The sequence below is a fragment of the Echeneis naucrates genome, chromosome 8, assembly GCF_900963305.1.
Source record: "Echeneis naucrates chromosome 8, fEcheNa1.1, whole genome shotgun sequence".
Taxonomy (NCBI): Eukaryota; Metazoa; Chordata; class Actinopteri; order Carangiformes; family Echeneidae; genus Echeneis; species Echeneis naucrates.
Genome location: NC_042518.1, coordinates 10,016,075 through 10,027,276, shown reverse-complemented (window position 1 = coordinate 10,027,276; position 11,202 = coordinate 10,016,075). Strand labels below are relative to the sequence as shown.

General features: G+C 45.0%; 1 protein-coding gene across 1 annotated transcript in view; it reads left to right on the top strand.

The window, feature by feature from the left end:
- Positions 1-3,847: 3,847 nt before the first annotated feature.
- Positions 3,848-11,202, top strand: part of adgrl1a (adhesion G protein-coupled receptor L1a) — a 47,212-nt gene continuing 39,857 nt past the window's right edge. The window contains exon 1 of the mRNA XM_029508641.1: positions 3,848-3,917. Coding sequence (XP_029364501.1) covers positions 3,848-3,917 — 70 coding nt within the window. The remainder of the gene's footprint in view (positions 3,918-11,202) is intronic.

Here is an 11,202-nt window from a genome sequence, read left to right as displayed (position 1 = left end):
ATTTATTTATTTTTAATCAGAAATCCACTTCTAAAGGAGCAGTGTTAGTTCAATCAGTGGTGTGAATCTACAGCCCCCTGACCATAGTCTAGTCAGGCACATCCATACACAAGTCTGTCGTCCACTACGCTCAACTACACTCCATGCTTTTCTTCCCTGACTTGATATCAGTTTCCCCACAGCGGGAGGAAAAATGGATTGATAAATTTTGCAGCTCTGAGTGTTGCACCGGCTTTGCTAATTATGCTGCAAAAGCCGTCTACACATACTCTTTGTTCTCTCTTCTTTTTGATTCTGGCCAGGCGATGTTCCTAAATATGTCTTTCTTCTGCAGAGAAATGATTTGAATGAAAGGGGCAAACATCAGTGGCTCAAGTGGCAGATATAAACAGCCTTTAACGGTCCCTCCCACCCTGTATAAAAAAAGACTTATGACACTGTTTTCTTGATGAGCATGTCTGCTAAAGCAAACAGATCTTAATGATCATGGTGATTATCGTAATGATCCAATAGAAGTGGATAATGAGGTTATTTGCTTTGGAACAAGGCAGCATGTAAATTAATAGCTGAAGAAACAGAGGAGACAGAGTTGTATACTGAAGTGTGACTTCGCAGCCACTTTGGTTAGACGGATGCATGACCGCCTTTGTGTTGATACAACTGAAAGGCATTTACCTTGGGTCCCGCTCACTCCCCAGCTCAGTTCCCTCACCTCTAGTTCCCCCATTTCCGGGCTCCCCTCTCTTGAGGATATGATGTTCTGCGCTCTTAGAAGAGAAACGGTGATGATAATAATGGTGGATGTGATCAGTGTAAAAAAGGTCAGCCTCTGGCCTCGGGCACATAACATCCTCCAAGCAGGGAGAGCATGGAGGGTGAAGACATCCATCTTTCACCCTCCAAAGACTTCTAACCCTCCTCTACCCAGACAAAGGCAGGTTCAAAGACACAGGCAGAAGAAATATTTTTTCCTTTGTTATTACCTACATTACCTGATTTCTTACTATTCCTTTGCTCTTCTTACTTGGCTATTTTCAGCAGTTTCCCCTCCCGCTCTCACTTATTTATTCTTGTTATACAGAAAGCCATCCTTCCCTAGCTTGGTTTGTTCCTTACTTCCTTTGGTCCTTTTTCTGGGTTTATTAGCTTCTCAGAATTCATTACGCTTCTTCTCTTTTTGTGACTTGATTACTTTCTTCTATCATCCCTTTGTTTCTTCTTTCTCTCCCTTTGGCTTGTAACCATTTCATTCGCTCCCTTCCTACCACTCTGAAATTGATTGTTATGTAATGCTGGCTTTCTTTTTTGTGACAATTGATGAAATAAATTTATCCACCTGGCACTTTTCTCTCCGTTCCTCAATCCCCAAACCTGCCCTCCCTCCCCTTCCTGCTCTCTTTCCCTGGCCCTCTTCATCTTGGGAGACCACAGGAGAGCTATTGTTGACCAAAACAGACAGAGGCAGCGTCAAAGGAAACAAGCAGAAAGAAAGATTTTTCTTATTAAAACCACAAAAGTTGGAGACAAAAAAAAAACGAAGGCTTGTCATGGCGCAGGAGGGGATCACGTTTGAACATTAATAATGCAGTGAGATGGCGGCGAGAGGAGAGGTAAAGGCCGTGAGAGAGCGCAAAGCAGCCAAGGCTTCTACAGTACCGCATCACATGTCTACTGCTATTTGTTTACTGCTTTTCTACTCGTTCTTTGTTTCTCCTGCCCTCCCTCTGAGTGTGTCCTTTCCTCTCAGCTGCTGGTCATGGAGGGTGGTCGCAAACAAACTCAAATTAAGGCACAGGCTGCACTCATGCAGAGGTTTTGAATGTGTTAGAGTGCATCAGTGTGTTGTGCATATGACAGAAGCAAATGCCGCTGTAAAGAACAGCTGCTGCGGATGTGCTTTGTACTCCGTGTTCCTCATTCCTTGGCGCTCCCGCTTCACCACTTTCCCTCACCTTCTCTCTCCCTCTTGCCTGTGCTCGACGTCATCCGACATACTAATCCACGCAGCGACACGCGGGCTGGTCGGTGGCTGTAGGCCGGGCGTTGCCACTTGGGAGGGGGGTAAATATCAGAGAAGGTCAGGAAGGGGGAGGGAATGGGGATGATGGAAGGGGGTTAAGTTACCCAGTCACTCAGGAGTCAGGACCTGCCATCTTGGCACTTGGAGAAGGGAGGTGCTCCATGCCCGTTTGTTGCTGTCATACGAAGATAAAATTAACTGTTCGCTTTATCGTATTCTCATTTTTATTGAATTTCTGATGGGGCTGCACGGCAGCATAGTGGTTAGAGCTGTTGACCTACAACAAGAAGGTCGCAGGTCCGGTTCCTGGACCTGGGGCCTTTTTTTGATGAGTTTGCATGTTTTCCCCTTGCTTGTGTGGGTTTCCTCCCACTGTCCAAAGACGTGTGTTTAGGTTAATTAATGACTCTAAATTGTTCGTAGGTCTGAGTGTGAGTGTTTGTTCATCTCTGTCTGTCTCTGTGTGTTGGCCCTGTGATGGACTGGCAACCTGTCCAGGGTGTACCTGGCCCTCGCCTTTGTCTCCAGCAAACCCCACAACCTAGAAACGGATAAGCGGTAGAAGATGAATGAATGAACAAATACATTCTTTGCTTCTAGTACAGAATCAAGATTCACATTACAGTTAAAATTTCAGCACTTATTGTCTTGAATGTTTCATTTGAATTAATGTTAGATTCAACATTTTTTCCCACAGTGTTTGAGAACATCACTGCTATATATTCTGCTATAGTGTGTAAAAATGTTTTATCTAACTTTGAATGTTGTATTATCTTGTAGTATTACCACTGTATGAAATGGGAACATCAAGATGTCTTGAATTACTGAGGTTTGAAAAGCAAAAGTAGCTGATCCTCTGTGTGTGTGTGTGTGTGTGTGTGTGTGTGTGTGTGTGTGTGTGTGTGTGTGTGCGCGTGTGATAGGGAGAATGAATTAATCTAAAATATAATGTGCTTCTTAGTTGGTAGGAGGAGACAGAGGGTTAGAGGGATCAAAGGAAACCCTCTCAACACCCCGTCCAAAAAAACCTCCCAAAAAACATGGACACACACACAGTCCAATCTGTCAGTTTCATCAGCAAGCTCAGCAGGAGGAATATTAGCCGTAACAATACCGTCTCTGCTCCTTTCTGTCTTTTAGCCCCCCGGGGTGGGGGGGGGGGGGGGCAGACTCCACTGTCAAAAAATCTGAGCTCAATTTCCTCATAGTGATTTATTTCATTAGGCAAATGAGATGTGTGAGCCCTACAGCACTACCAACTGAGTCACCACTTTGCACCATCTCACTTTATACGCGCAAACACACACACATACTCGTGTGCACACGCAGAGAAGACATGTATTTTCGCATGTTGAATATAGCCCTGTTAACTGCCTCAAAACATATGTATCATGTCTGAGTCAATCAAGCGTTCAAACACTGCGAAGTGATAAGCTGGTGGTGGCAACAGCTGTTGCCATGCCATCCTGCACAAAATGGCCTCAGATTTCCCTGTTTGATTATTATATCTGACCACCACAGGGGGAGCTCCTCCTCTCCTCCTCCAAGATAAAACATTTAGTGTGCTATACCCGCCATGAGCATTATATAGTTATACATTATATATGACATCTTGTACAAAACAGGAGCATAATATTGCCACATAGACAGGTGAATAGAATATTTAATGAAATATTCACTTGAATGTTATTTCTATCTGTCTCTGCCTGCAGGATCACCCTCAGGGAGGGTGTAAGCTGAGGAAGTGCCACCCCACTCACCTGTGCCTGCTTACCGCCTCTACGCTTTAGCCCCTCCCCTTGCCCTTTTCCCTGGTCGGCCTCCAAGATGGCTCTTGCAATCTGGATCATCTTTGCCTGCACTGTAGCTTTCAGCAACATCGCTCCATCCTCGCAAGGTACGTAATAAATATTACAATTAAGAAGTATTATTAATTCTGTCACTTGACATGGCAGAGAATTGTTTCTCTGTTTAGTGTTTTTGTTACTGTATGTATTCTGCATTTATTCCTATATGCAGTATCCAAACATGTATATTTTTATATTGATCCAAAGAGTCAGCTTATATTGTTCCTTATGAGCTCCTGTTGGACTCGCTGTGGCCCGTGAGCTGCCTGACCAGGTTATTGCACATAAGGATGTCATATTTACACGTTAGCTGTGTGATGAAGGTTGTAAGTATAGTACATTGACATGCTGACCAGGCTAGAAACGCTGCACTTGATTAACCCAACTGTCTCTACAGGAGACTGAGTGAGAGGGAGAGAGAGAGTGTGATGTATGTGTGAATGTCAATAAAATTTCTTGTCATCTTGATGTTATTTGGAGCGTGGAGAAGAGCATGAGGAGGACCCGTTGCATGTAATGGTGCCATACGTGTGACCTCCCTTGAATGTACCATGTACCACATGATATTTCATTTTGTTTGTGCGTGTTTGTGGGTTTTTTCTAGCTGTTGTAGGCCTGGCAGCAGGTGACCTGGGTAGTCTGGGATAATGCTGGGGGGTGTGTATATGAGTGTGTGTTGAAAGTTGTGTGACAAGCAAGGAGCAGGGAATTGCAGGGGCAGTCAGAGGGCCAAGGAGGGAAAGGAGGGGCTGTTGGGTGTCCTGCTAGTGGCCTGCCACACAGACAGAATCACACCATCTGCTGTATGCTCTCAGTCAGCTCTGTGCCAAGCAGCCGCTGGGTGATGGACAGCTAGGATGAAGAGGAGGAGGAGGAGCATCAGGGTGGGGCTAGTAATAGAGCAAGAGTTGAGGAAACAGAGGGAGGGAGGGAAGAGGGTTAGAATGAATGTTTTTTGTTTTGGTGTTTTTTTTTTTTTTTTTTTTGGATGCCCATGTCAAGTGTGGTTTTAGCATTCCCTCTGTGTATGCTCTGATTGGACAGGTGCAGCTCTAATTTGAGGAGGTGCTTTTTTTCTGCCTTCATTTGGCTGCTTTTGTAACACTGAATTTGTGAAGCACACGTCCTGTTCCGTTGCATACCTTTGGCCTCTGGCACTGTTGTGTGTGTGTGTGTGTGTTTGTAGGGAAAATGAGCCTCCAACTCTCCTTGGTACCTGGCAGTTAGGGAGTATTGATAATGCCTTAATAATCAGTTGACTATTATCACTATTTGGCCGCAAAGCCCATGCACAGCATTTGCCTCAATGAAATTAAGGTTTTAATGGCATCAGGCTCCCAAACGCGCATAGTGACACATGCTCATGAAACACACGTTGTTGCAGCTGAGTTTTGGGTGAATGATTAGAGGAGGAGGTGAGAGAGAAAAAGGTCGAACATGGGAGTGAAATGTAAAGGAAACAGGCAGTGTTTTGATGTGATGGGAGTTGCTGAAATCACTCTCAGACTAATCAGAGCACATTTGGAAACCTGCAGGATCATCACACATGGCTTCACAGCCTAATGTGTAACCCCGTGCCTCCTCAGTGTCCCGACTAATCTGCCACGCTTTAACCTCACTCTACTCCTGGCTGCACATTCTAATATTTACCCCTAACGATTCCACAGTTATTCTCCCGTGGAAGCAGCTCTTGAACATAAATGTTCCTGACCAGCATGAGCTTTGCACACATACTTCTTACCTGCTTCGTCCCGCAGACCTCCACCGCGCAGTGAATATTCATCCTTTGAAATCACTGTGCTCCGCGTCTCTTTGAAATGCATTGGCTGCGGAAAACAAAAACAATATTGTCATTCATGAATGCAAACTCTTACAAACCTAGGCAAATGAAGTCATATTCCTAGCAGTATATACAAAGCTCATCGACTTTGCAGTCCCGGCAGGCACCCTGACAGACTGACATGCGTACCCTGACAAACAGAATGTCCCGCTGATTCTACAGAACGCTCGAGAATGTACGACCCATACACGGCGTTGTTGCTCTGAAAGCCCATTAGGCTTGCTTAATGTGGCAGGAATTGCAGGCAGCTGCGCTGTACGTGATGATGCTTCCATTTAGCACAGCCAAAGTATTGGGTGTGTGCATCCGTGTATGTGTGTTTGTATTTATGTGCACCAGCGGTGGCAGGCGGACCGTTATAAGGCTATTTGTAGATCCTTTCAGTCTACTACATGTGACGTACCAGTCCGTGCGTGCTGTATAGTGTTTCAACGAGGGCATCATTATGTCTATATATAAGAGTCTTTTTCTGGGTTTATATGAGTGTGTTCACAAGTCCAGATGGGTATGTGTGTGAGACAGAGTGCATGTGCATGTGTGTACCACTCATATCAGGATGCCAGTGCCAGCTGACTGGTGGAATCTGTTCTCATCTCCCCTGTATTTAAGCCTTTGCTCTCAGATCAGTGATGTGGAAAGGCCCCTGGTCCTTTAGTGCACACGCAGACATTTTTATCTGTCTTCCCTTCCTCTCTCTGGCTTTTTTCTTCTGTGCCTTTTCCCCCAGCTATTATTTAAGGATGGGAGACTAGCAGTTTTTACACATCTTCCCAACAAAGTGCTTTAGTCTCTTGCCTGTCATTGGATGGCGGAAGAATGTCTGAATGGGGACTGATCTCAATGCTGTATTTTTCTTTCTATAATGCAGGGATGGCCAGTTATTTTTCATGGAAGGCCACATGAAGAATTCACTATGGCTTTACAAGCCAGATGCTCTTTTGGGCCTGAACTACTGACAGCTATTTTGGGTCCAAATGCTCAACTCTAGATTTAAAATTCAGAGTGAAGATCTAAGAAGTACTCGACCTAAAACTAGATTCAATATTGAATATCTTCACAGAGACAGAGAGTAGAGTAGTCCCTCAATACTGTAATATTAAAATGATCATTTCAAACTTGCGACCTACTTACTAATTCATAAGAATTGATTCTCTTTGCAGCCTTGTAGCAATACTATTTCCAATGGAGGCAGTAAAGCAGCAGTGCTGCTAACCTTGCTATGTGCACTTGGCTTCTTCTTGTTGTATAATTTGCTGAGTAGCATATTGTATTTCTCTGATATGTGTTTTGTCAACTCTTAGCTCTACATTTTTGCATCCGTCAAACAGGTCTGAAAAACGGAGCGTAGCAATGGCAGTACACTGGCTTTGTGCATGGCCTTAGCTGATGAGGAACAGGCGATACCAGAAAAAACAAATTGCATACTGTACTCTTTCTTTTCATTGCTGTTACCTCCTACATCTCCTACGAAATTCTTCTCCCTCATTAATCTCTTGAAGTGCCTTAAGTGTCAAAATCAGTCACTGCAGAAAATTTGCACATTTTCATGTTTGCTGATGTCTATTTGTTGACTGCTGTCACCAGATACAACACTATAACGGTGTGTTCCTCCCTAAAGCCTCAGTGTTCTTTGTACAAGTATTAGCTGGAGAGTCAGGGGCAGAGTAATGATTGACAGATGCTGGACTGGCCTGTACTGTACATCGGGAGGGATTCCCCCCCCCCCCTGTTTTAAAGTTTCTTATTGCTCTGTGCTTTATACAACCAAGGCCAGCACAACAGGGTGGTTGTGTGTGTGTTTACAGAGGCAAATGAATGGTCTAAGTTTGTCTGAAAATGACCATTGAATATGTTTTACTATGTTTTGCTTTGCCAAGACGATGAAATCCACAAGCTTCTCTGACACTAATTGCTAATCAAGCAGCTTGTGAATATTGCTGCGTATCATCTGGGTTTTGCAATAAGGAACTGCTGTAAAGTCCCACCTCTCCTCCCCAGCTTTCTTTGCCTCATGTTTGTGTTTTCAAGCTTTCATTGCCACCCCATCTTTTTAGCAGCAATCTGTGCTGCTCACTTCTTTCACTCCCAACACTTGCCTCTGATTTTTATTCAATTTTCTTGCTTTCTCTCCTCTGGCCAGTCAGCTATTACTGTCTCGCTGTGCGTTGGGATTTCTATCCCCACAAACCCACTCACTTTCCAGCAGCCTTCTCTTTCTTTTTATTCATCCCCTCCTTCTGGCCCCTCCATTACCTCCAATTCCAATTATTTTTGTTTTTTCTTCTATTTCCTTCCACCCCACTTTCCTCCTCTCTCCCAGAGTACCTCACCGCTGCTCTGTTTTCCTGTCCTCACCCAGTGCCTGCAATCTGTTAATGGTGTCTCGTGTCGTCGTCATTCCCTTCCTTCTCTTCTTTTTCCTGTATCTGCCTTTCCCTTGTTTGCTACCTCCTTCGTTCATTCCCTGGTGCTATGGGTTGCTGTGCTTTTCAAAGCTCTTGGCTGAGCACAGTAGATCACAGAGAGGACTGTGTGTGTGAAAGGTTAATGGATGGCCTTTGAACATATATTGGGAGTCGCAGGTGGGCGGGTGTAGGAGGGAGAGGCCAGGGCAGAATGGCGGTGTGTTCTTTCAAACCTGCCTTTGAAGATGACGCCTGCCGCTCTCCTGTGTCTGTGCGTGCATACAAGGGCTGTGTGTTTTTTTGTTTATTAATCGTTCACACTGTAAATGTGTTTATGTGTGTGCGTGCTCATTTTGTTTGTGTTTGCTTGTTGTTGTGTTTGTCAGGCTATGTTAGTTTGTGTACATTGATTTGTGTACTGCAAACATGCTCCTACATAAAGGATTGGGAACTGTGTTCCTGTTTGTGCAGTCGTGTGATAGCTGCCTCTTTTCTCTCAGGGCCTTGCTGCGTAACTTTTTGGCTCTGAAGCCGTGAAGGACTGTGTGTGTATGTTTGTATATCCGGTTCTGTTGTGTGCAGAAGTGCTTTTGTGTATGTGTCAGCACATGTCATGGTGCTTGAGAATGTGTGCATTTATTTCTCGTGTGTTTTGTGAACTGCAGATTGATAATTACCAGCATCCACTTACTGCTGGCAGCCAAGGGCAGAGAGGGTTGAACGGGGGAAAGCGAGAGAAACGCAGAGAGAGAGATGGATGACTGAAGAGGCTGGTAAAATGGTGAGAGGCAGTAAAGGAGGAGATGAGAATGGGGGAGAAACTGAAGGTGAGGGGTCAGGACGGAAGGGAGGAATGTAGAAACGGAGAGATTGTAAGGTGGATGATGAAAACAGGTTGGAAGGGTAAATGAGAGAGTTTCCAAGTGGATGAAATTGAACGAGGGATCAAGGGATGGTGCTGAGGGGTGAATTTAAAAAAAGAAAAAAAAAATCAAGGAGGAAACATATTTTCACTGCGCTTCAAGTGAACAAGATGGCGTGTATGGATAAGAGGGATTCAGTCTCCTTTTAAAGATACATTCATTTTTCATCTGTCGACGGAGAACATGAAGGTGCTGGAGCATCAGAAATATCGTGCACTGGAGCTACTTACATATACTTGAAAACCGATCGATCAGCTCATAAACATGCACGGTGGAAATACACACAGACACACGATGTCCACAGATTCAAGGCTTGGCTTCACGTATAAGGGGGTTAATTAAGTGTCTAATGCAGTGGCAGGGTTGGGCTTTGACACTCATCTCTCCTAACAGGTCTCTGGATGCGACTTGCAACTCTTCCAAGTGCACGTACACATCTTTCTGACAGCAGACCTCGCATGGTACTCACTCAACGTCGCCCCTCCTTTCCCTCCACACTTTACTCTCACTCTCGCTCCTCTTTCTCATCTCGTTTTGTTCCCTTCAGTCTCTCGCCATCTTTCTCCCTTTCCTCTGTCTGCTTCTCTGTCTCTGTTCCGTTCTCCCCCTCATCCCTGTGGCTGTTCTTCCTGCAGCACCTGCAGATTTTCCCCACCACTGTTTATATGAATCTAGGTCTGACTCACTGTCTCTTGTGATATGTGCTGGAAACAGAGAACAGAGTAGAGTTGTTGGGTCTGTCACACAGCTCCCCTCCCTGGGGAGACAGAGGATATTGTACATTGGGTGAATCTCCTACTTTTTAGGCAGACCGTTTTTTATTTTTGGAGCTAGGCCCCCCCCCACCCAACTGAGGCACTTTTATTGGATAATTAGGCACCACGGCCAGCGATGCAGTGGTGTGACAGAATGAGCAGATCTGGTCTTGCCTCCTTCCTCAAGTTTGCTCGTGTGTTTGTGAGTACTCGTGTCGCTCGATGTCTCAGTGGCATTTTAGTCTCCTATCTTAATCACTCTGCTATGCATGCTACTTCCCTCCCCCACAACAAAATTTTTCGACACACACTGAGAGTTCTCAAGGGTGAGAGCTTGTCTGTGTCTGCATACAAGAATTTTAAGTGTGGGCATGTGTGTGCATCAGAGCAGATGCAAAAGTATGTGTTGTGTGAATGCCGTATGCGCGTATCCCATTTCCAGTGGGGACCCGTTTAATTCTCTTATGAATGATGTAATGTTGTGGGGCTCTGCTGTAATTCAGTTCAGTTAGAAGACTTGGCTGCTGAGGAGGAAGGCTGTCTGTAGTGAGTAGATCAGAACAATAGGAGGTCCTTTCCCATAAATCCGCCTGCTTCCTTCCTTTTATGTTGGTAACCTTGTGCTTCCACAAGAAAGAATGGTCGTCATCTGCCACCATGTAGTTTGATGGTTTCTATCTTTTCTACCCCAACTCATTCTGCTCCTTTTCCCTTTCTCCTTCCCTGTGCGTTAACTTGACTCAGCTCCGTTGCAGTGGATGTGTGTCATTTTGGTGCTGCTGTTTGTTCTGACCTTACAGCACGACTGGTGACTCCCAATACAGTCACTCCTCATCTCGTCCCCTTTCTGATTCCTCCGCCTGTCAAATGGAGGAGCCAAAGAGGGGATGAGATAGCATCCTTGCTCAGAGGCCATTTATACACAGACACAAACACACACACACACTGTCCCACAACTTCAGACCCCCCCGCCGCCGCTTCACCCTCATGTTAGGCCTTTAGGTTTGTCTCAGGATGTCACTTTGTCACAACTCCTCATCTTGAAGGCTGCCTGGATATGACAGTTCTGGCCACATCGCCTCAGCTTGTCTATGGTGACAGGACATGTTCCAGCAAGTCATTACGCTAACTCGCAGCACTAAGTGAGTCACTAAGATACAGCACTAAGCTGATAAAGAAATGGAGAAATTGGTGGGGATGATTCTCTGCTGGAGAGGCATTCCCATCACTGAGACCTCTCAATTCTGTCCAGTGACTGTAAAATTACTTGTTCTTCTCCGCCGGCTTTACTGAGGAACTAACCTGAAACTCATGAGGGAGTTAACTCTTTTGGCAAGAGCTGAATAAGTGGGCATATTTACATTTATGCCATGTCCTTTAAATAAATTTCACTACTATCTCTGGGCAAAAAT